The sequence below is a fragment of the Brassica oleracea genome, chromosome C4, assembly GCF_000695525.1.
Source record: "Brassica oleracea var. oleracea cultivar TO1000 chromosome C4, BOL, whole genome shotgun sequence".
Classification (NCBI taxonomy): Eukaryota; Viridiplantae; Streptophyta; class Magnoliopsida; order Brassicales; family Brassicaceae; genus Brassica; species Brassica oleracea.
In genome coordinates, this window is record NC_027751.1 from 53468934 (window position 1) to 53494195 (window position 25262).

The 25262-nt window shown below is 32.4% G+C and overlaps 4 protein-coding genes across 5 annotated transcripts; 1 reads left to right on the forward strand and 3 right to left on the reverse strand.

Moving 5' to 3' along the window:
- Window positions 1–6715: 6715 nt before the first annotated feature.
- LOC106342904 (boron transporter 1-like) lies at window positions 6716–9899 on the reverse strand. The gene is made up of 10 exons (XM_013781966.1): window positions 9324–9899; window positions 9066–9258; window positions 8844–8982; window positions 8604–8769; window positions 8177–8517; window positions 8006–8101; window positions 7806–7937; window positions 7401–7720; window positions 7056–7323; window positions 6716–6979 (listed from the first exon to the last, which is right to left on the reverse strand). Exons 1-10 carry the CDS (start codon window positions 9508–9510, stop codon window positions 6716–6718), a joined length of 2106 nt encoding a protein of 701 aa, XP_013637420.1. The 5' UTR covers window positions 9511–9899.
- A 4772-nt stretch (window positions 9900–14671) lies between these two features.
- LOC106339249 lies at window positions 14672–15268 on the reverse strand. The gene is made up of 2 exons (XM_013778033.1): window positions 15215–15268; window positions 14672–15115 (listed from the first exon to the last, which is right to left on the reverse strand). The coding sequence occupies exons 1-2, from the start codon at window positions 15266–15268 to the stop codon at window positions 14672–14674; spliced, it is 498 nt and encodes a 165-aa protein (XP_013633487.1).
- Window positions 15269–17816: 2548 nt separating this feature from the next.
- Window positions 17817–19465, forward strand: LOC106342889 (ADP-ribosylation factor 1-like). Of its 2 annotated transcripts, none has more exons than XM_013781946.1 (7): window positions 17817–17953; window positions 18256–18420; window positions 18506–18576; window positions 18674–18793; window positions 18881–18999; window positions 19064–19145; window positions 19244–19465. In XM_013781946.1, exons 2-7 carry the CDS (start codon window positions 18273–18275, stop codon window positions 19247–19249), a joined length of 546 nt encoding a protein of 181 aa, XP_013637400.1. In that variant the 5' UTR covers window positions 17817–17953; window positions 18256–18272; the 3' UTR covers window positions 19250–19465. The 2 variants fall into 2 exon arrangements, with proteins under 2 accessions (XP_013637400.1, XP_013637399.1); XM_013781945.1 differs by having other exon boundaries at window positions 17862–17953; window positions 18134–18420.
- LOC106342888 (galactinol synthase 1) lies at window positions 19365–21074 on the reverse strand. Its single transcript, XM_013781944.1, has 4 exons — window positions 20674–21074; window positions 20231–20554; window positions 20014–20148; window positions 19365–19922 (listed from the first exon to the last, which is right to left on the reverse strand). Exons 1-4 carry the CDS (start codon window positions 21013–21015, stop codon window positions 19695–19697), a joined length of 1029 nt encoding a protein of 342 aa, XP_013637398.1. The 5' UTR covers window positions 21016–21074; the 3' UTR covers window positions 19365–19694.
- Window positions 21075–25262: the final 4188 nt, after the last annotated feature.

The following is a 25262-nucleotide window of genomic DNA, read 5'->3' on the forward strand; positions in this document are numbered from 1 at the left end:
AAAAAAATGAAAATTATATTTTAATGCATTGTTGCATCTTTCAATAAAATATGATGAAGGTCAAAGAGGTTTGGAACCTTTTTTGTCTCCGTTTTTCTAGAGAATAGCGATTTTGTAGTGGTTAGTCAACCAATTTAGGGAGTATTAAGAAGTTTTACTAAATTAAATGACAAAAAATTTAAACGATGCACATGTACCATGAAAGAGAGTTTAATATCAATTAATTCAAATATAGAATGTGTTTAGAAATATTAAAACAACAGTAAAGATCATAGGCTTCAGTATATAGAGTATTTACCAAAAAATTAAATATTTCGTAGGGTTATAACCCATAGATTTTGAGAAAAAATACAAAAAAAATGAAAATTCTATTTTAATTCATATTTGCATCATTCACTAACATATGATGAATTTCAAAGAGGTTTGGAACCTTTGTTGTCTCCGTTTCTCTAGAAAATAGCGATTTTATAGTGGTTAGTAAACCAATTTCGGGAGTATTATGAAGTTTTACTAAATTAATTGACAAAACATTTAAACGACACCCAAGAAATATAGTTTAATATATATTAATACAAATGTAGAAAGTGTTTAGAAATTTTAAAACAACACTAAAGATCATAGCCATCTGTATATAGAGCATTTACCGAAAAGTTCAATATTTTTGTAGGGTTTAACCCTTAGATTTTGAGAAAAATTCAAAAAATGAAAATTCTATTTTAATGCATAGTTGCGTCCTTCACTAACATATGATGAATTTCAAAGATGTTTGGAATCTTTGTTGTCTCCGTTTTTCCAGAGAATAGCGATTTCATTGTGGTTAGTAAACCAATTTAGGGAGTATTATGAAGTTTTACTAAATTAATTGACAAAAAATTTAAACGATGTCCATGTACGATGAATGTGAGTTTAATATACATTAATACAAATATAGAATGTGTTTATAAATATTAAAACAACAGTAAAGATCATAGGTTTCAGTATATAGAATATTTACCAAAAAATTAAATATTTCGTGGGGGTTAACCCATAGATTTTAAGAAAAATTCAAAAAAATGAAAATTCTATTTTAGTGCATAATTGCATCATTCACTAACATATAAAGAATTTCAAAGAGGTTTGAAACCTTTGTTGTCTCCGTTTTTCTAGAGAATAGCGATTTTGTAGTGGTTAGTCAACCAATTTAGGGAGTATTATGAAGTTTTACTAAATTAATTGACAAAAAAAAATGATGCCCATGTACCAAGAAATAGAGTTTAATATACATTAATACAAATGTAGAATGCGCTTAGAAATTTTAAAACAACACTAAAGATCATAGGCTTCAGTATATAGAGCATTTATTTTCGTAGGGACCCGTAGATTTTGAGAAAAATTCAAAAAAAATGAAAATTCTATTTTAATGCATAGTTGCATCCTTCAATAACATATGATGAAGGTCAAAGAGGTTTGGAACCTTTGTTGTCTCCGTTTTTTTGGATAATAGCGATTTTATATTGGTTAGTCAACCAATTTAGGGAGAATTATGAAGTTTTACTAAATTAATTGACAAAAAAATTAAACGATTCCCATATACCATGAAATAGAGCTTAATATACATTAATAAAAAAGTAGAATGTGTTTAGAAATTTTAAAACACCTGTAAAGATCATAGGCTTCCGTATATAGAGCATTTACCGAAAATTAAATATTTCGTAGGGGGGTTAAACCATAGATTTTATGAAAAAATTCAAAAAAATGAAAATTCTATTTTAATGCATAGTTGCATCCTTCACTAACATATGATGAAGGTCAAAGACGGTTGGAACCTTTGTTGTCTCCGATTTTTAAGAGAATAGCAATTTAAATATTGGTTAGTCAACCAATTTAGGGAGTATTATGAAGTTTTACTAAATTAATTGATAAAAAAATAAATCGATGCCCATGTACTATGAATGAGAGTTTAATATACATTAATACAAATATATAATGTGTTTAGAAATTTTAAAATAACACTAAAGATCATAGGCTTCAGTATATAGAGTATTTACCAAAAATTAAATATTTCGTAGGGGGGTTAACCCATAGATTTTGAGAAAAAATTCAAAAAAGTGAAAATTCTATTTTAATGCATAGTTGCATCCTTCACTAACATATGATAAAGGTCAAAGAGGTTTGGAACCTTTGTTATCTCCGTTTTCTAGAGAATAACGATTTTATAGTGGTTAGTCAACCAATTTTGGGAGTATTATGAAGTTTTACTAAATTAATTGATAAAAAAATAAATCGATGCCCATGTACTATGAATGAGAGTTTAATATACATTAATACAAATATATAATGTGTTTAGAAATTTTAAAATAACACTAAAGATCATAGGCTTCAGTATATAGAGCATTTATTGAAAAAATTAATATTTCGTACGGGTTAACCCATAGATTTTGAGGAAAATTTCAAAAAAATGAAAATTATATTTTAATGCATTGTTGCATCCTTCGCGAACATATGATGAAGGTCAAAGAGGTTTGGAACCTTTGTTGTCTCCGTTTTTCTATAGAATACCGATTTTATAGTGGTTAGTCAACCAATTTAGGAAGTATTATGAAGTTTTACTAAATTAATTGATAAAAAAATTAAATGATGCTCATGTACAATGAAAGAGAGTTTAATATACATTAATACAAATGTAGAATGTGTTTAAAAATTTTAAAACAACATTAAAGATCATATGCTTCAGTATATAGAGTACTTACCGAAAAATTCAATATTTCCGTAGGGGTGTTAACCCATAGATTTTGAGAAAAATTCAAAAAAATAAAAATTATATTTTAATGCATAGCTGCATTCTTCACTAACATATGATGAAGTTTAAAGAGGTTTGGAACCTTTGTTGTGTCCGTTTTTCTAGAGAATAACGATTTTATATTGGTTAGTCAATCAATTTAGAGAGTATTGTTAAATTTTACTAAATTAATTGATAAAATTTAAACGATACCCATGTACCATGAAAGAGAGTTTAATATACATTAATACAAATCGAATAGCTATATACATACACTATGGACATCCTCTTACAGGGGCCGAAATACAACATGGATAAATTGAATTGATTTTTGGAAAGGCCAACTCTACTCGATGGGGGTGACGACGACGACTCCACCTACGATTAGATAGATAATTAACATCTTTAACAAGTGAGACAAACCCTGATCTTTCAGAGCATTTAACAACTTAAGAAAATCATAAACCCTATTATCTGAGATGTAAAAGTAATGTACACCTGAGATGTGAAAAATGAAAGAGAAGAGAAGATAGTAAGGATCGTTATATCTAAACACATTCCACATTCTACATTCTTATTAATGTATATTAAACTCTTTCATGATACATGGATATCGTTTTAATTATTTTTCAATTAATTTAGTAAAACTTCGTAATACTTCATAAATTGGTGGACTAACCACTATAAAATTGCAATTTTCTAGAGAAACGGAGACAACAAAGGTTCCAAAACTCTTTGACTTTCATCATATGTTAGTGCAGGGTGCAACTATGTATTAAAATAGTATTTTCATATTATTCATTTTTTCTCAAATTCTATGTGTTAACCCTTACGAAAATATTGAGTTTTTCGGTAAATGCTCTATATACTGAAGCCTATAATCTTTGGTGCTGTTTTAAAATTTCTAAACACATTCTACATTTGTATTAATGTATATTAAACTCTATTTCATGGTACACGGATATCTTTCAAGGTACACGGATATCGTTTTAATTTTTTGTCAATTAATTTATTAAAACTTCATAATACTCCCTAAATTGGTGGACTAACCACTATTAAATCGCTATTCTCTAGAGAAACGGAGACAACAAAGATTTCAAACTTCTTTGATTTTCATCATATGTTAGTGCAGGATGCAACTATGCATTAAAATAATATTGTCATATTTTTGAATTTTTCTCAAAATCTATGTGTTAACCCGTACGAAAATATTGAGTTTTTCAGTAAATATTCTATATACTGAAGCATGTGATATTTAGTGTTTTTTTTTTAATTTATAAACACATTCTTCATTTCGATTAATGTATATTAAGCTCTCTTTCATGATACATGGGTATCGTTTTAAGTTTTTGTCAATTAATTTAGTAAAACTTCATAATACTCCCTAAATTGGTGGATTAACCACAATAAAATCGCTATTTTCTAAAAAAATCGAAGACAACAAAGGTTCCAAACCTCTTTTACCTTCATCATATGTTAGTGCAGGATGCAAATATGCATTAAAATAATATTTTTGAATTTTTGAATTTTTCTTAAAATCTATGTGTTAACCCTACGAAAATATTGAGTTTTTTGGTAAATGTTCTAAACACTGAAGCCTATGATCTTTATTATTGTTTTAAAATTTCTAAACACATTCTACATTTGTATTAATGTATATTAAACTCTCTTTCATGGTACTTGAGCATCGTTTTACTTTTTTGTCAATTAATTTAATAAAATTTCATAATACTACCTAAATTTGTGGACTAATTACTATAAAATCGTTGTTCTCTAGAAAAACAGAGACAACAAAGGTTCCAAACCTCTTTGACCTTCATCATATGTTAGTGAAGAATGCAACTATGAATTAAAATAAAATTTTATATTTTTGAATTTTTCTCAAAATCTATATGTTAACCCATACTAAAATATTGAATTTTTCGGTAAATGTTCTATATACTGAAGCCGATGATCTTTCATGTTGTTTTAAAAATTTTAAAAACATTTTACATTTGTATTAATGTATATTAAACTCTCTTTCATGGTGCATGGGCTTCATTTTAATTTTAAGTCAATTAATTTAGTAAAACTTCAAAATACTCCCTAAATTGGTGGACTAACCACTATAAAATCGTTATTTTCTAGAAAACAGAGACAAAAAAGATTTCATACCTCTTTAACCTTCATCATATGTTATTGCATGATGAAACTATGCATTAAAACAATATTGTCATGTTTTTTAATTTTTCTCAAAATCTATGTGCTAACCCCCTATGAAAATATTGAGTTTTCGGTAAATGATCTATATACTGAAACCTATGATCTTTAATGTTGTTTAAAAATTTTGAAACACATTCTACATTTGTATTAATGTATATTTAATTTTATTTCATGGTACATGGATATCGTTTTAGATTTTTGTCAATTAATTTAGTAAAACTTCATAATACTCCCTAAATTCGTGGACTAACTACTATAAAATCACTATTCTCTAGAAAAACAAAGACAACAAAGGTTTCAAACCTCTTTGACCTTCATCATGTATTAGTGCAGGATGCAACTATGCATTAAAATAACATTTTCATATTTTTTAATTTTTCTCAAAATCTATGTGTTAACCCCTACGAAAATATTGAGTTTTTCAGTAAATGTTCTATATACTGAAGCATGTGATATTTAGTGTTATTTTAAAATTAATAAACATATTCTACATTTCTATTAATTTATATTAAGCTCTCTTTCATGATACGTGGGTATCGTTTTAATTTTTTGTCAATTAATTTAGTAAAACTTCATAATACTCCCTAAATTGGTAGACTAACCACTATAAAATCGTTATTCTCTAGAAAAACGGAGACAACAAAGGTTCCAAACCTCTTTGACCTTCATCATATGTTAGTGCAGGATGAAAATATGCATTAAAACAATATTTTCATATTTTTGAATTTTTCTCAAAGTTTATGTGTTAATCCCCTATGAAAATATTGAGTTTTTCGGTAAATGTTCTATTTACTGAAGCCTGTGATCTTTAGTGTTGTTTTAAAATTTATAAAAACATTATACATTTGTTTTAATGTATATTAAGCTCTCTTTCATGATACATGGGCATCGTTTTAATTTTTTGTCAATTAATTTAGTAAAACTTCATAATACTCCCTAAATTTGTGGATTAACCACTATAAAATCGTTATTCTCTAGAAAAACGAAGACAACAAAAGTTCCAAACCTCTTTGACCTTCATCATATGTTAGTGCAGGATGCAAATATGCATTAAAACAATATTTTCATATTTTTCTCAAAATCTATGTGTTAACCCCTACAAAAATATTGAATTTTTCGGTAAATGTTCTATATACTGAAACCTATGATCTTTAGTGTTGTTTTAAAATTTTTAAACACATTAATGTATATTAAACTCTCTTTCATGGTACATAGGCATCATTTTAATTTTTTGTCAATTAATTTAGTAAAACTTCATAATACTCCCTAAATTGGTGGACTAACCACTATATAATCGCTATTTTCTAGAAAAATCAGAGACTACAAAGGTTCCAAACCTCTTTGACCTTTATTATATGTTAGTGAAGATCATAGGTTTTGTGAGCATATTAATAACTTATATCTGTAAAAACAAGACCCAAATAGATTGTGTTCATACAACTAATTTTATTTATGTATGTAGCCATAGCGAATATAAAAGTTGACAGGGTAACAAGAAAAAATAGACTATCATTCAAAGATTTCTTACCGTTAACATTCAACTCTTTTTACATATATTATGCAATCAGTAAGATTTTACAGAGACTCGAGATACTGAGAAGGGGCATAAAACACACAACACATAAACTAAAGACAGATTCAAGAAGCTTTTAATTTTTCATTTTGGAACTAAAGATCAAATTAATTAAGTAATTATACATTCATCCTCATTGGGGTTTTGTTTTATTGAGCTTCCTGAATATATATAACCTCTTCTCAGTTGAACGAGGACTGGTTCAAGGGACTCCTCCCACAACTCGCAGGCTTGGGACTGTTTCCAACGACACGAGGACTCATCTGACTCAACCTTATTTCACCCACTCGTGGACTAGACAAACTCCTATTATTGAGCGGAGTTGAACTCGAACTCGTCACCTTAGGACTACTCGTGTGTCTAAACTCTCCTCTGCTTCGTGTAATAACCTCATCAAGAATCTCTGAGTCTCCTGGATACGAAGTTGTCGATCCAATCTCCGTTTCCTGCTCAGAAAGTTTTAAGTATGAAAAAAAAAAGAAGCTAAAGTAAAAAAACAGATCAGTTATGCTTTCAAGTTACCGCTGCGAGATTAAAGGGTAAAGCTGGAGCTTCTTCATACTCTGCTGCGTCCAGATCCTGAAGATGAGCTCCTTTGAAGAACCTAGGGAGTATGTACTGTCTTACGGGGATTAAGAACATGATCATCAAAGGGAACATGACTCCTGCGATTGGGATCCATGTGAGGCCAAAGCAGATTAACAGATAAACCGTTTGGAAAACAGTGAACATTGCAATGGCCTTGAAAGGAACTGTTTCAACGAACGTTGCATGGTAGTCTTCAAGAACCCTGCAACACACACAAAATGAGTCATTAGGCTTCTTGAAGTAATGATGAAAAAGATAGATAGGAGGTTTAGTTTATACTTGAAGCGGCGACTTGGGGCGGTGAAGAGAAGTAAGATTCTTTCCCAGAATTGGTTTCCAGGTAAGCTTTCAATAGCCATGAAGGCGAAGTAGCCCCAAAGGACTGAGGTTGGGATCATTTTAAGGATGGGCATAGCTGCAACGCATCCTCCTACCATTGTGGATTGGAGGAAGTTGCTTACACGCTGCTCTTTGACTTCTACTGGTAACAGATCATCAATCTCTTTCTCTATATCGAATAGAGTTTCATCAACTGGAGCGTTGAGGTTTCCCGTGAATGTAGTTGCTTGGATTGTTGATTCTTTCAGTTCTTTTAAACCCTGCTAGTAGAAAGAAAAGAAACTGTTCTTAGTAATTCTCTGTTCTATTATTGGAAAGAAAAAATAGAATGGGAGATATTATTACTTGAGGTTGCTGATATACTAATGGTGTCTGCATGTGATGATAGGCTTCTTGCATGTTGTTGTAGAGTTGTCCCAAACTCGCATTCTTTTTTATGCTTCTTCTTGCTGTGGCAACCAGTCTGTTACGAAGCAACTGCATAGAGAGAGAGAGAACTCAGGAAACTCCTACAAGATAAGGTTGTGGTGATTGAGTGATGTTACCTGGTACTTAAGAGTTGCTAAGCTTTTGGTATGCATAGGAGATTGAGGAATGACACCGTTTGATGGAGGGACTCCAAGTAGACCACACATTAAGGTCTGCAAATGATTATTATGACCAATAAGCCCTCGATAGAAATGTTTTCAGACATGTAAAACCCTTATTCTTCTTACCAGGAACCCAAGAAGAAGCAAGTCGTAGTGGTAAGAAGAGGGCTTTCTCAAGTTGAATTCTTTCTGCTGAGCAAGCTGAGAAGCAACGCTATGATCAAAGTAGTAAAGCACAGCAATCATTGATGCTGGTATGAAAGCTCCAATTATGTAGACCACTGGAACATCAAGCATCTCCTGTACAACGGTCCAATTACCATAAGCACCAGGGGACCAAGGGTTTGGGCTAAAAAGCCGGCGGGGGATGCCTTTAGGAACATCTCCTGACGGAATGTAGGAGACACCGGTCCACACTAGAACCATTAGTGGTACACCATAGTCTGCTACTAAGCTTCTGAGCCACCCTGCTCAAGCAAGAGAAGCAAAACTGATTTTGTAAGAAGAATCTTTAGCTCATTAAATTATAGAGAATGCTCTATTTTTGACTTACCAGTACCGTAGCGCCATGATCTGGCTTTTCTGCTTCGAAGTCCAGTAAGAAGAAGGCCAAAGGAGAGAACCAGAGCGAACATCCCATTAGCAAACCTCCATGAAGGTAAGAACTCCTTCAGCTTCTCATTTTCACGTTCCGGAATGTGAAACTCATCCACTAGCCCCTGGATCAATCAATCAATCATGCGTTAGAGATGATAAACAAAAGAAATGGAATGTTGGTGAAAAAGGTTCATACTTTGATGGCTTGTTGCATGAAGAGCATAGCGATAAGCAGTCCAAACAACTCCCCAGCAACACGGGTGAACCTATTGATGATGGAACAAGCTCCACATATAGCCATCACAAACAGCATCAAAGCAGTCCAAACACAGACCCTACACACACACATTCAAACAGAGTTGTGTCAACACACATGATTACTCTTTTAAAGCAAAAACTCAACAAAGAGGACTCTTACCATCCAGACCAAGCCAAGAAGAGGTCTCGTCCAAGTTCAGACCTAGCCTTTGCGAAGTTAAACATGAATGTATACATAATAACAGTCGGCTCTGCAACACCGAGTATAAGCAGTGGCTGACCTCCGATAACAGAGTGAATGATGCCGCAAATGGCGGTGGATGCTAAGGTCTGAACAGCCGTCAGAACTCCATCTGCAAAATTTCAAATCTTTGATAGTGGGGATTGATTAAAGGTGGAGACTTTACTTTTACTTTACCAGTGTTTCTTTCGAGCTGTTCACCGAAGGAGATGACAGGGATCGCAGAGGCGAAGAATATGTAAGTGGTGGGAGCCAGAATCCTAAAGCCAGCTTTGAATCCGCCGGTCCAGTCTTGCTTATAGCACATGAGTCTGCCTTTGAGATCATTCTTGATTCCTTCAAACGGCACAAAGGTCTCTTCCATGGTTTGCTCTGTTTCGTTCAGTCAATTCGTCAAACACTTGGAGTTCTGAAAGATTTTGAGCTCAAACCCGGTTTAAGGGGGGAAAGCTTATTGAGCTATTTCGAACCGGAGAAACCCATTTCGAAGAACATCTCTCAGTTCAAGGTTAGAGAAGAGCAGGAGATAAAAATGCAGGAGAGCACAACAAGGAGGAGGTTTGTTAGAAGAAGATTGAATCTGGATGAAGAAACTGGGAGAGGATACATGGAACGAGTTTACATGTTATCGAGAAGAAAGAGAGGTGTTTTTGATTTGGATGAGAAGAAAGTGGAGAGTTGTTGAATTACATGAAAGTTTCAATGTATGTTTTGTGTTGTTGTTATGTCTCCTGGCAACTGGCAATGAAGAAGAAGAAGACGAAGGAATCTCCATTTATATAAGCTACTCAAACTAAAATAAAATAAAATAAAATTTTAGTGTTATCAAACAATATATTCATAATTTCAACAGAAATATTTTAAAATATCAGCATATCACTTTTTATTAAAAAATTATAAAATAATATATATAATATATTTTATATTTCAGTTTAGATTTACGAGTAAAGTTTAGTATTTACAATGTGTGATTAGAATAAAGATCTATACTATTAAAATAGAATGAGTTTTAAAAAATCTACTTAGACAAAGTTATTGCACCATTTCATTAATTTACCTAGACCAACTAAATCATCTTTCTAAATATCTCCTAATAGTATTAGCTCCTATATGTAAGATTCTGATCTAGAGTATCATTAATATCCTTAGAATATTATCCATAAAAATCTACGATTATATCCTTAGAATATCATTCTTATTTAGTATTACCTTTATTTTACTAAGTCATATGGTTAACATATAATCTCCTATATATTATTTGAGAAGCATAACAACTTTTTTTTGTAGCCACATGTCATCACTAAGATGATTCTTAGAATCATTAGAGAAATATGTTGGTCAATCTAATTATATAAATAAGTAAAAAGTCTAATTTAATTAATTATTAAGATTAATATATATATCATTTTAAATTAAACTATAAACCATATAAAATACAATATTTTAGTTTCAAAATTTACTTTGAATAATTTTTTTGATAAAAGTTTTGAACGGTCATTGACAACTTATTTTTTTTTAATTATAAATTACTAAAACTATTAATCCCACAATAAAAATTTTGTTATCAGTAATTTAAATTTTTTCTATAAAAGATATAAATGATCAAAAAAACTATATGAGTAGAAATCATCATTTAATAGGCATTAATATTAAAAAAATAATAAAATATATTATCTATGTTAGTATCATTTAAATTTAATTACATATTCTATCATATATATAAAAAAAATTTGGATTAATAAAATTAATTTATATGTTCGCACCAATTTAATTATATATTTAATAGTTACTGAACTTTAATTATTTATTATATATTAATTATTTCATAATATGTAAAAATATTTAATACATAAAATAATTTTTATATATAATGTTGATCCCGCGCAAGGCACGGATCTTAACCTAATACACTATTAATTCACGTAAATCATAATGTCTATATTATAATCTTAATCGATGGCCAATACATCACCAAAACCAAAATTATATTCAGACATATTCATATAATAATTTATGTATTTAGACCTAATTTTGAAAATTTTAGGTTCAGGTTGGTTATTTTCCGCTACAAATCCATAATTCAAATACCCGTGAAACACATGTACTTTTTAGATACATAACGGGTCCAGATCGTTCGGATATCTAATACCTGAAAAAGACTTGAAATATCCAAAATCCCAAAAATATTTGAAAAGCCGAAAAACACACAACACAAAGACATACCCGAATACTCAAAAAAATACCCAAAATATTCAAATATCCAAAATGATCCAAAGTTTTACCTGAAATCTGATCCGAGAAACCAAAAAATACCTAATATTATATTTTAAATTTTGAAATTGTACCTAAACCCGAAACTATAACCGAAAACAGAAACCTGATAACTAAAATTATTCAATTGAAATTCTCAAATATAACTAATATACACAAAATATTTTGGGTATTTTTGGATACACGATCGGGTCTTGGGTAAGACATGGACTCGACAAACAAGTGCGGGTCCAAAAAATATCCAATAGTTACTTTGCTCTGGACCCGGAGCAAATCCAAATCTGTATTTTTTGAGTCGGTTTCGGTCATTTTTCGGGTATGAGTAAAATGCTCAAGCATAAGAGAGAATTACATAAAAGTGTGTACATACAAAATCTCAAATAAATTAATTCATAAATTCTATAATTTAAAAAAAAATATTCTTCAATATAATAAAACTTTTAACATAATAATATATAATAATTCGAATATACTATTTTATTTCAAAAAATATATAATCCAAAACAACCCGCGCTTTCGAAGCGCGGGTGAAAATCTAGTTTAGGGTTAAAATAATTCAGTCATTTTATATTTTAATTAATGTTATTTTTAGAAGTTTTTTTGTAGGTTATTTTATTATAATTTTGTGTGCTATCTTGATGATTTTCTCTAGTTTCAAATATCTATATATCTATAAACAAAAAAAACAACCAAAAATACAAAAAAAGGAAGAATAACTTAACTTACTTTTTTGTGCATCATCACAAAGCTTATCTGTTTATGTTTGGATAGATAACGTAATTCAAACTTAAGTTATGAAAAGAGTTCAAAAGATAATAATTTCAGTCTGATCCCTTCTTTAATAAGACTGGGATAAGTTAATTTTGATGAACTTATATTATGTAAATGATTTGAGAGTTTTCAATTTATAAAATCCACTCCGTAATTAAATGAGAATCACCGAAAATATATAAAAAATGCTAAAATATTGGACATTAATATTAAGACATGGATATAATTTTCCAATACGTGGAGTACTAAAGTACGTGAAAACCGGGAATGGTATTTTGGAACTCGGAATATGTTACAACTTACAATATAAAAAACACAACAAAATGTTTAAAATAAAGGTGAGTGAGATTGACATGTAACGGTTTGGAATTATTTTGGCTGTCTCAATCTGTAAAAATTATCCATTTTCGTAGGGACATCTTCATCCCAGCTCCATTTTTTTTTCAAAAATAGAGTAAAAGTAAATATGGAGTAAAGAATGCTCCAACCCAATTTTATATCTTACTCCATAATGAAATTTACTCAATAAATGGAGTAATTTATTTTTTTTGTTCATCACTCTATTATAGAGTGGGAAATAGAGCAGGATTGAAGTAATTTTACTCCATTTTCATTTTTACTCCAAAACATTTTGGAAGAAAATATAGAGTTTTACATTGGAGATGCTCTTATAACTTAAAAATTATCCTACTTACTCTTATCTGTCGTCTATTGTTTTCTTTTTTTTGAACTTATGTTGTCTATTGTTTTGTTACATTCAATATATATACCTTATCTTGTAATTCTCGTTTTATTAGATAGTACGTGTTATTAGCTTTCGCATTATAATCATGTTTTCCCGAGGTTTTTTGGGTTAACAAAGGTGTATTTTGTTTGAAAACATACCTAGAGTTATGATGCGTCATATATTTTCGGCCAAAAAGATTGAAATATATTTTGACACAAAACTTAAAGTTTATGAGTTATATATAGGACTTAATGCAAAAATAAGGATATTTTCTAAACAAGAGAAAATGACACTTAATTATATGTAATAAAATATTAGTTGTAGATACTAGATATTATACGTATGTATTTAAGACATGATTAACTCTTTTAGCCGGGGTTCTTAACTCGTGATTTGACATTTTTTTGTTTTTTTTTTATATTTTTCGGCTAAAAGGCGGTTCTTATATCTCTTATTTAAAAGACGGTTTTTAACTTTTCTTAGTTAAAATCTAAAAAAAAACTAAAAACCGTCTCTTATCCGAAGTTAAGAAACTCAATTAAAAATTTGGTTAATCATGGTTTTATAATCATGTACTGATGTGGCAACTGGCAATAGTAAGAAGTCATCCAAACACACAGAAGCATCCAAAGAACTAAGAATCAAACTTGACCTAACTATCCCATCCCGATTGATTTTATATTAATTTAATTTAACGAACTTTTTGTCAGCAATTTTTACTTTTCACTAAATTATATCAATATATAAATATTTGTTAGGATTTTTATTCAGATACGTTTAAGAGTTGTCTTTCATATGTTTGGCTGCGGTTTCGCACGCATTATTTAATTTGACTCCTTTAAACATGACCCATAAGAGACTTAAGAGTAATTAAATTAGTAAATGCCAATTAATTAGCAGATGATGATTTTTTTTGCATCACAACAGTGCTTCCTACTCCCTCCGTTTCAATTTAAATATCGTTCTAGAAAAAAAATTTCGTTTAAAAGTAAGTGTTGTTTTATGATTTTAATGCAACATTTATTAATAAGATTCTTCTATTTATTTTTTTATTGGTTGAAATATGGTTAGGTGTATGGGTAATGATGTTTTTATTTTAAAAATGTACAAAACTAAACGTTTCTTAATCCTTGTGTATATATAAGTCTAAAACGACAAATAAAGTGAAACGGAATGAGTATTAACGCGGATTTTATTTAATGCCGATTAATTAAATAAATAACTATTTCTTGTACGTGAGAAATGCATGGCCCACGCTTATCCATCAATCTCCGCTATTTTATATATATGCTTTACTGGTAATTTAAAAACATTTGATATTGTACGGATAATTAGTGATTGGTCCCAGAAAAAGTGTATTTTGTAGTTATAAAAAGCGTATTTGCAGAGGTGTGGAGTTGTTTGATGGATATGTTACATGTGTACACAGATAATATAAATATTTTAGAGCAAAAACTATATTTTATATATGTGGCTACATACATATGCACTTATGTGATGAACGAACATAAGACATAATTTTTTTTTTTTTACGACGCCATCTTCTAAGATCAAGTGGTAGTCGGGTCTGAGTCGTTCCGAAGAGACGCTCTGTGCGGCTGTGTCTGATCTATATAGGAAAAAAGAGTACCGCTACATCTCACCTCCTTAGCGAGAGAATCTGCACGCAAATTCCTAGTTCTGGGTATGCGGGTGATGCTGAGCTCCGAGAAACCGTCTCTAAGAAGTCGGAAAGAAAAGAGCTTGGAGGCACCGGCTAGTCGGTAGGGTTTGCAATCATGTCCACCAGGTCGGAGCGATCCGTCTCCATTTGAACCGCGGTGCAATGTAACTCGCGTAAACAAGACATCGCCCATATGAGTCCTTCCATTTCTGCATGAAGGGCTGATAGGCTTTTCCGGCATCCTTGTAATCCAAATCTTTCGATTCCCATTGGGTCCTTGTAGAACCACCCTAGTCCACTAACCGTGCCATTATCGATCCATGACGCATCGATTTGACAGGTCGGGCATTGGGGGAACATAGGGAGAGTCAAGGTAACTGAAGTCAAGGTAACTGAAGGAGCAGATCGTGCCTCCTCTTCCTCTTCGTCCTCGGGTAAGTTCACTTTCTTCCAGCACTCGGCTTCGACGGAAGCTAGCTGAAGGGTGTCAATGGGTGATACCTCTCTTCCATTGAACAATTTATCGTTACGTGCCTTCTAAATGTACCATAGGATCCATGGGAAGGTTTCAATAAGTGGTTTCATATAGGCCACATTTTTCTTCTTCCAAAATAAGAAGTTCATGTTTTGATAAACAAATGTACTCGGGAAGTAACCCGGAATGGACGGATAGTCCGATAAAACCCACATCTAGAAGGCGGGGGAGCATTCAAAAAGAAGATGGTTAATGGTTTCTTCAGGGTCACCGCATCTAGGACAGCTCCTATCAGTGCCCAGGTGTCTGTAGAGGAGTCTTTCGGTCGTCGCAATACCTGGATCCCAGTCCTAAGATATTATATAAACAACTCCTAACAATTTTGTATTTGTTCCTTTAATGGTGGGGGAAAAACAAAAAAAAACATTAAAACATACTATACTATTGGGAAAACATTAAAACAAATCTATTAAGCAAAATAATTGAAGTGAGAAAAGACAAAAAAAAAAACAACTGTGTATAAAGCCAAAACACATGATGGGTACATAAAATGCCGAACTTCCAGTTCAATTCCTCTGTACATATACGAGTATTCCCATATTAACCAAAAAGAAAATGAAAAAAATTGAACATCTCTCAAAGTGGTAGGTAGGCCCTTTCCCTACATCATTTCTCATTTTTTTTCTCTGTGACACTCTTCGCTTCAACAACAATTCACATTATTATGAAAAATTTGTATGGTTTAGTTTAAACATAAGATGTAATTTCCTCTTAGCTTTGCCTTTAGGTGTGTTTAGTTTACTGTCTCTTTTTAACGTCTAATCAGTAGGAAAACAAAAACCAAAATTAACCCGAGAAATGTTAAGCTGAACTCATACTTTTTTTTTAAGACCACGAGAGTTATAAACCTTCGATCCATAATCTTTTTCAGTATCCAAAATTAGCTTTTAATTTTCTAATTTGATAAGTATAACACTCTAGCTATGTAAAAAAAACACACAAAATACAAAATAATAATCCACTTATACTATCATTAAGCTACTAGTGCACCTTTGGTCTGACCCCATATGTTTATTCGTCATAACACAAAGACCTCTCCGAAACAAGTATGACCCCTAGAAAGATTTATAGAGCTTTCCTCCATTTTGAGGTCAACGACCTACACTTGATCACTATTAATATCTTTCATTTCATCACATTATTGTTAAGGTTACTACTTTTTTCTCTCACTTATGTTAAATTATTTACCTCGCTATTACTTCATTATTACTTTTTAACAAATACTTGTTTCATTTTAAAACTAGATAATAACAAAAGATGTTCTAAACATTTAGAATCACATAACTTGAAAGTGGCCAAAGACAAAGAAATGAAATTTTTCTATAGCTACCAATCTTGAAATATATATATACAGGGTATAGTAGAATATGTCAAGTTTTACCTCTAGACGACGGCACATGTGCATGTATAGTTGTCGGACAATATATTTCATTCGATTCAAAAGTTATAAATAGAAACTCAACTGGTAAATGGTAATATTTTAAATAACCCTTTTCACAACTGTTTTTGTATAAATTGATTTGACTAGTTCGAAGTGTAAGATCGACACAAATACGACTCTATAATCTTAAAAGTTATGCACTAAACGAAGTACAACAACAACAAATGAGGTCATCACTCATATCAGATAGATGTCATTAGGACAATTGATTAGCCTAGTTCAAAACCACATCTCCTCAACGTTTGTGTGCGTTGCCTGGTTATGCGTGTGAATCTCTCTACGCACGTACAATATATATTACGGATATATAACAAATTTTGACATCATCTTATACATCTGAAAATTATATTAATATATGTATCTATAATCTTGTTACTTATCGTTTCATTTGGAAAGAGAGACTGCCGATTGTCGTTCAGCATAATATATAAGCAGTGTCTCAAATTATTTGAAATCCTTGTAGACTTTTTTTACTGAAAACCCTAGACGTTAATAGAAATAGAAAATCTTCTAACATATTAAACACGAAAAAATTCCAAACGTCAAGAGTTTTCGGATTGATTCTCAAAGTTAATTTTAGAAAAGATGCATGAAATATGTTGTCGTCCACTTACACAATAAAGCATGAAACATCGATGCATGAAGTCTAGACTTCCAATGTCTAAAAATAAATATATAATGCTTTGTGATTGAGTCTTTTCATTATCATGTCTCCTCCTCACTTCCTTTTGCAATTCGTCATTTTAACTACAGCCACTACAATTCTCTTCAATCTAAGTCATAAATAATACAAGTTATCATTTATTTCTACGTAAAAGAATATTTATGAAATTTAAATTCCAGGAAATTTAGGAGCCTCAAAATTGCAGTAATGTCCCATATATAGTTTGACTTCAATTAAACGCGCAAATCGTTAACATTACTCAAATAAACTTTGTAGGCAATTGATTCAGACACAAGGACCGACCAACTCGAGAACAATGAATGGATATGATGCATCCTTATAAAAAGCTTCTTTTTTAATTGATAGTCGGAGTAATCAAAATGAAAACTCCCTCCGAATAGATGGTGAATGAAACGATTTAATTTTAAGCCTATAAGCCCAATGGGCTATCTAAGAAGGTAAGAGTTAGATTATTTTGTTAATCAATATTTAAGTAATGGGCTGAACTGTATTGACCCATAACAAAAAAAAACTTGATTATAGAACAGAACTAGAAATGATTATACTATATGATTTTTAATTGAAAAAACATATATTCGACGTATTTTTAACGCTTAAGTGGATTTATATTAGGTAGAGATTTTTTCTGTCACACAAAAAAAAAAAAAAAAAATCGCGAAACGTTGGAAGGCGAGGAGCATCGGCATCAGATCTCGTGCGGCGGTTGTTTCTTCGGTACGTTGATTCCTTCTCCATGTCTCTCACTCTATCGCTCTACTGAGATCCGGATCCTTGCTGAGCTTCATGGCTCTGTCGTTTTCCCAGATCTGTTGTGTTTCTTTAACGAATAGTGATTCGCTAGTTTGCTATATTGGTTGATTGGCTAGATCAGGGCTCTTCTCTTGTTGTATTCAGGTCTAACAATCGATCGATGATTTAGATCTTTGATTCGAAATTAATATGATCCTGATTCGAGGCAAGATTGATCAAATTGCGTTTTTGTTGTGGAATGATGAGATTATTGTTGTGGAGGACAGACAGGGGAAAGGATAGGATGGGGCTATCATTTGGGAAGCTGTTCAGCAAGCTGTTTGCCAAGAAAGAGATGCGTATTCTCATGGTTGGTCTCGATGCTGCTGGTAAGACCACCATCCTCTACAAGCTCAAGCTTGGAGAAATCGTCACCACCATTCCCACCATTGGTCAGTAATTTAACTGCCTGCCTATTCATCTATGTGAGAAGCTGGAAATGTTATTGTTTGATTTTTTTTTTTTTTTTTTTTAAAGGTTTCAATGTTGAAACTGTGGAGTACAAGAACATTAGCTTCACCGTCTGGGATGTCGGGGGTCAGGACAAGGTATCTTCTTATTTGTCATGCCATTCTATTGTTTGCTCGTAGAATTGTGAACCAGCTCTTCTTTACTAATGGTTTTTTTATATGCTCACTCATCCAGATCCGTCCGTTGTGGAGACACTACTTCCAGAACACACAGGGTCTTATCTTCGTCGTGGACAGCAACGATCGTGACCGTGTTGTTGAAGCCAGGGACGAGCTTCACAGGATGCTCAACGAGGTAAATACTTAAATAATATCAATGTCTTTTTATTTTATTAATTCTCCATTTGGTTTTTTTAACTTCTTTTTTTTTTTTTTTTGGCAGGATGAACTGAGAGATGCAGTTCTGCTTGTTTTTGCTAACAAGCAAGATCTCCCCAACGCTATGAACGCTGCTGAGATTACTGACAAACTTGGCCTTCACTCTCTCCGCCAACGTCACTGGTGAGCAACAAAACCTTTGTATAATAATATGTGAGCTTATCTGAACATTTGTGTAATATAACAGGTACATTCAGAGCACATGTGCCACCTCTGGAGAAGGACTCTACGAGGGTCTTGACTGGCTCTCCAACAACATTGCTAACAAGGTATATTATAACTATTTATGATCTACTTTTCTCTCTTTAACTTCAAACAAGGTGGGTTAGATCCGAGACTAAGACACTTTTAACGTATGATGGTGCAGGCATAGAAAAGGAGGTAGCAAGATTCCTCCCTGCTTGTTTGGTTTGTTTATAAAATCAAGGAAAGGGGTCTGTTTCGGTAGTACTATAAAAACGAAACCAAGATTTTATCATCACATGTTCTTCTTCTTCTTCTTCTCGCATCTCAAACTCAATATCATATCACATTTTGTACTTTCCTTTAATAACTCAGCTCTATTTACTTTCGGATATTAATTTCTTTATTCAAATTTGAACTTCGGAAACTCACAATCTACAACACACAAAATACATGAAAGCGCACACAATAAGCAAAGAAGTAAGAAAACAAAAACACATGTCAACCTCAGAAGCCCATGAAAGCAGAGACAACATGTGTGGTTGTCGAGCCAACACAGCCCCCTATCCACTTACTGCCCGGACAGAACCCGAATCTACTTCACCGACGGTTTAACTTGTAAATGATTTCGATAATCAAGCGGCAGACGGTGCAGTCACGTACTTGACCGGTCCAGCTTCGGTAAGAGCGGAGATGAGCGGCTTCAGATTCACCACATCCGACTCTTCTACAAGGTCTCCGACAGATTTCTTGTAATCCAAGGAATCATCATTGTAGATATCCCACCATTTGTTAACTAACATTTTGATGTCTTCCCTCTCCATATTAGCTTCCTTCCCTGTGTATCTCCATGGCTTCGAACCCTGTAATTAGAAAGGCAAACAAAAATGTGTTAGAACTCAATAAGAAATCATTGGTCTAAACAAATAAAAGTGGGGATGTAAGATAACTCACCGCTGCACAGTAGTGAACCACCTTGACTTTATCGAGCTCCACATTTTCTGGATGACGCCATAGCATCGCTAGGACGAGATTGTAAACTAAAGGAATCGGCTTGTATATTTTCTTGAAGTACATGTTCAGAAAGTCCTGCGCAGTAAAATCCCACAGCTTACAAAAGAGCAAGAAAACAGAACATAACAAGTAAGACTACTAACTTTTTCTTTCTTACCTGTTCAGCGAAAGGAGTCGGAGGAGTGATCTTTAAGGTTCTTAGCAGATCCTCGTAAGTATCTAGACCAGGTTCGAACACGAACATCCCGGCGTTGAAGTAAAGAGCCGGTGGTTCACCAAGCTCCGCCTTTGGCCACTGGACTTTCTCAGGGCATTGTTGGCAATATCCGATCTTGTATTGGGGAGTGTGGCTCCACGTTTTCTCGCAGAAACAGTCCATCACCGCGTAGAAATAGCCATCAGGGAGATCGAACAAGTGATCGATGTTTTCGTAAACTTGAATGTCTCCGTCCAAATATATCATTTTACTATACTCCACAAACTATACATTCACACAAAAGACAGAGCATTTTAACCATATTTCTTTTATAAGTTAGTTATTTTTCAAACTAACACAAAAAGGGTTACTAAAACGACGGCGTATTGTGAATTATAAAGTACCTTCCAGATACGGAGTTTGGAGTAGTTGATGACGTAATAAGCCATGGCAAACTGGGTCTGGGTCTCGGGTGGGTAAACGGGTTCGATCTCGCGGACAATGCAGCCTTGTTCCACAAGTATACGACGGTGCTCCTCCGGGACGTCTGGTAATATCGCCACGACGAGTGGATAAGCGGATTTGACTTTCCTTAGTCCTTTGGCTAAACCTACGACTCCTTTCACGTAATCACCGTTTCCAGCTAGAAATGTCACGTATGCTCGATCACTGTGGACTGGTGGCGACGGTTTAGTTATCGTCACGGCGGATTTGGCGGTGGTGGTTTGTATAAGCTCCGGAGCCATGTGAGAAGCACGTGAGTTTGGAGGATTTTAGAGAAAATGTAATGAGAGGTGTGTTTTTGTTGTTGTCTTTTATGTGTTTAGTAATGTGCTAAACAAGGATTTTTATAAGCGCTAGGATTAGTTGTAATCATGAACTCTAGAGCGTACACGTGGACGTTTAAGATCGGACGGTGGTGATTGGTACTTGGTGAGAGTTCTGGAAGTGGGACTAACGTCTAACGGGAAGGTTAGTACGGAAAATGCTAGAAGCAGCTACGCTATTGTGAGAAATAGAAGATTGTTTATTCCCTGTGGCCGGATGCATTGAATATTCCTGTAGTCCTTAACATACGTTAAGTTAATTCGTCTGAATAATCTAGGCTATGTTTTGTGAAATGGATAATATAGTAAAGAGATGACAGATGAATTAAGCAAAGGGGTAAAACTGAAGATAACTTCTCTTTAGGTGCAAGATTAAGAAGCCATCTTAGAGCAAGTCCATCGGTTAAAGATCCTAATGAGTTTTAATGAACAAATTAATAGTTAATATAGTGATTTGAAAAGTTAAAAACTCTTGTTAGTCTAATTAATTTGAATAACCTCATCGAGGTTTTTAAATTTTTTTATTTTTTAAAAGTTGAATGATTTAAAAAAAAACCATACATAAATTTTTCAATAAAAATGACATAAAAACATATTAAAAATACAAATACAAACATTTTGGTTATACTACCTACCCATATTCTATCATCTTCATTCAAGGTTAAACACACACATTTTTTTAAGTAGTTTACTCCAAATTTTGTCGGGTAAATATGGAAAGAAGTGAGACAACTATGATTTGTTACAAGTCTTTTAATTATTCTTCACTCAGATTGGGCTTCTAGTTAACAAACCGTATCCCAAGAAAAGCCAAAGTGACCAGTAAAGAAAAAGAGAGGGGCTTTGTGCTCTGGTGACTGGTGAGTGTAGAGGCTTAAACCCGTACCTAATGATCTTAAAACCATGTGTACATTTTAACAACAAAAAATTCAAACGTGTTTTGTGTTGCAAACTTTGACAAAAGAAAATAGGGTGAGATTAATGAGAGTGTGTCTGCCAAAAGTGTCGGTTGAGGTTGGACTTTTATCTTAATCATCGCCGGTCGTCTTTGATTTTGGTTCCTTTTTATTCATCTGCTTCCATTATTGTATATGTCGTTTACTCCACTTTCTCTTTGATTCCTTCCTTCGCAAAGCTTTTCATTTCAGAGAATATATTCCCATTCAGAGTCAACTCCCACAGTGTCCGAGTTTAGGCGACATGCATTACATTTACTTCCAAATTTTTGAAATTTCACCTTTCACGGTTAATGAAAGACCTCTGACCTTTTTATACTGCAAATGATAGACTCCTACGATTCCATTTATTTTTCTCTTTTCTTATACTAGTATTTTACTAACTTGTTTTTATGGAGTTTACACACATATCCTCCTAGCATTTTCTGACATATTTATACACACACCCCTTTTTTTTAATAAAACACTGCACACCTTTTTTATGGAATTCCTTTTTCTTTTTTCGATAATGGTCATGAAACTAGTTTGAAAATATTTTATTACTTGTGCACAAGAAAAAAGTATTTTATTACTCTGAAATATTCCTCCAATAGAGATGCTAAACCATTACTTTCCATTATCTTTGTGAATATCATTTCACAGGCTCTATCAAAGACTATGTGATACATTGAACTTAAAAAGGATGTAAGTACGTATTAGACCATAAGTATACGTCTATATGGGTGCGTTGATGAGGAAGATGCTAAAATATGGATATTTCCATGGTCATGAATTCAGAGTTTAGAACCACATGCATGCTTTAAAGTTTAAAGTTCGAACCTCTCACTAGAGGATTCTCCTCTGCGTCATCATCTTTACGTCATCGCTTCTATGACATGCACAATAAATAATTATAAATAATTTATAGTTCATAAATATCGATTCAAAATATTTTTCTTTTCTGTTAAAGGAGATGTAGACGATACAAGTTTTCATTAAAAAAAGAGAGGAGATGTACACGAGTACATGACCAAAAACGGATCCATCAACAAGAGATACAAATACAGTCAAATATATTCATTAGCCATCTTCCCTTTTAGAGGCTTACCTATTGCATGCCCCTATAATATACAAGTGTTTTATTTTGATTTCGGGATTGACCTGTATGATAGAGATTTTCGTTGGAGGCTTATGTGTTATGTCGCATCCGATAGGAACTGGACATAACCAGATGACAAAAAGAAAGAGGCTTTGCATATGAATATGACAGAATTTTGAGCGTGTAAGTTAAAAGGATTGTGGGTTCTACTTTTGGTACTTCTTCTGATTCTGATAGATCGTAAACGTCTTTTTATGGCCTTATAGTTATTGAAATAAACAGAAAGTATTATTTCAGCAAAATAAATCAATATGAAAGAGAGAATAGACGCAAAAGACCGACGTCAGTAAGAAAAAAGGTTTATTTGTGGTATCATATAGTTAAATATCCAATGGATGTAACAATTCACTGAGTCGGGTGCTTCAACAAAAAACAGTTGGTTTCTTCACCAAAAGTCTGAGATGCTGATACAACCCAAATCTAACCTATATTGGGATTAAATTGACACGTCATTACTTGTGTGTGTTTTGTCCTAAGCGGAAAGTTAGAAGCAGACAAGTGTCTATTAAATCCATTGAGATCTGATTCACTTCTCAGATACATACTAATCGAGAGAGTTGCTTTCCCAATAACTATGGAGGCTACTATTTATGTGTCTTCGTGTAAATAATACTGTGTTTACTTACTTTACTTGAACTCTTTTATTTTAATTCATAATTTTAGTATTTTTTGAACCCTCCTTTTTAATCGAGTGGATCGCTCTGATATGTACGCATCAAATATACACGTTAATAATTCTTGTGTTCAAATGTTTTAAATTAACCCAATATAATGTTCGATCATTAATTATATGATTCCTATATAGATGTTTGTTTGGAGTTTTTAATGCTCTTATACTCTTTTTTTTGGGTAAAATATGCTTCTTACTTTGATCATGCATGTATTAAAATTTATATAAGATCTAATGATTTTTTCGATTGATATGAAACTACATTTGTTCTCAGTTGCCTATACATATTTTAATGTTTTATTATAGCGACCATTATTTGTTACAGGTTTAATAACATATCATACAACTTTATCTCAAATATAAGCATTAACAATGTACAATACAGATTGTAGTCGTTTTATTAATATATTATTAGTATATGATTATAATTTCAGAATAAATATAAGAAAATATGGTGTTAAGTATTCACACTGAAATCAATATGGGTCTATGGCGATCTTTTCTTCCACTTGAATTTTTACAAAAAAATAATAATACGAGATTGCACGTACTTTTTACGGCAAACACTGAAAGTATTCTTATTATCTTACGGCAAGTTTTAGCAACAAAACATTTGTTGTATTATTCTTCATACATTTACATAGCTTTATTAATCTCAACGCACGATAAAATGTTCAACAAAAGAAAAAAAGTACGATAAAATGTTGTTGAAATTAACTCAAAATGTCTTACCGTTTGTGTAAATATACTCATATCAGTCGTAGTGATGGGCAAAGGAAAGAGACGTCTCTTTGACTACTCCTCAATCTTAAGACAAAATGTGGTAAAATCCTAAAGCAGCTCTTTAACTCGCCTAACTCCATTTCTCATTTGACTTTGCTTCAAATGTCAATAGTCCAATGTTATTTAGCTGCACACAAAATTAGTAAATTAAGATATTTTTTCTTTCTAATATATACTCAAAGTCCATTCCGTGGTAAACTAGTTTTAAGTACTAAGCCATCTATATTATTAAAAGAGAAATACCCATTTGAAAATGTTCTTACTTCATTAATTAAACTCTTTTTTTTTTGCTTGTCTTTTTCAGTTGCACTTATGAAATATCCTAAAACGAATAAAACTGCCTAATTTATTACTTGTCTTTTCACTTACATTAATGAAATATGCTTAAATGAATTTAAACTTCCTATTTTATTGTTTGTCTTTTCCAGTTACCTTAATGAAATATCCTTAAATAAATTTGGACATAATGTCATTTAATCAACCAAAAAAACTCATGAGTTATCCTTACGTGCATAATTTTAATAATGAAGATTTTTAAAAACGTGCATCATTAAAATATTACCTAAAACATGCAGCACTAGTATATAACATGCATCAATAAAACTAGAATTTGACTCAC

Excerpts from the sequence above, each read along its gene's own strand:
- LOC106342904 (XM_013781966.1), bottom strand. The coding sequence starts at position 9,510 with ATGGAAGAGACCTTTGTGCCGTTTGAAGGAATCAAGAATGATCTCAAA. Across the intron at positions 9,259-9,323 it reads ACAGCTCGAAAGAAACACTG|ATGGAGTTCTGACGGCTGTT; the intron begins GTAAAGTAAAAG and ends GAAATTTTGCAG. Across the intron at positions 8,983-9,065 it reads TTCTTGGCTTGGTCTGGATG|GGTCTGTGTTTGGACTGCTT; the intron begins GTAAGAGTCCTC and ends GTGTGTGTGTAG.
- LOC106339249 (XM_013778033.1), bottom strand. The coding sequence starts at position 15,268 with ATGTGGGTTTTATCGGACTATCCGTCCATTCCGGGTTACTTCCCGAGT. Across the intron at positions 15,116-15,214 it reads GTTACTTCCCGAGTACATTT|AAGGCACGTAACGATAAATT; the intron begins GTTTATCAAAAC and ends TGGTACATTTAG.
- LOC106342889 (XM_013781945.1), top strand. The coding sequence starts at position 18,228 with ATGATGAGATTATTGTTGTGGAGGACAGACAGGGGAAAGGATAGGATG. Across the intron at positions 18,421-18,505 it reads CACCACCATTCCCACCATTG|GTTTCAATGTTGAAACTGTG; the intron begins GTCAGTAATTTA and ends TTTTTTTTAAAG. Across the intron at positions 18,577-18,673 it reads ATGTCGGGGGTCAGGACAAG|ATCCGTCCGTTGTGGAGACA; the intron begins GTATCTTCTTAT and ends TCACTCATCCAG.
- LOC106342888 (XM_013781944.1), bottom strand. The coding sequence starts at position 21,015 with ATGGCTCCGGAGCTTATACAAACCACCACCGCCAAATCCGCCGTGACG. Across the intron at positions 20,555-20,673 it reads CCAAACTCCGTATCTGGAAG|TTTGTGGAGTATAGTAAAAT; the intron begins GTACTTTATAAT and ends GTGAATGTATAG. Across the intron at positions 20,149-20,230 it reads CGACTCCTTTCGCTGAACAG|GACTTTCTGAACATGTACTT; the intron begins GTAAGAAAGAAA and ends TTTACTGCGCAG.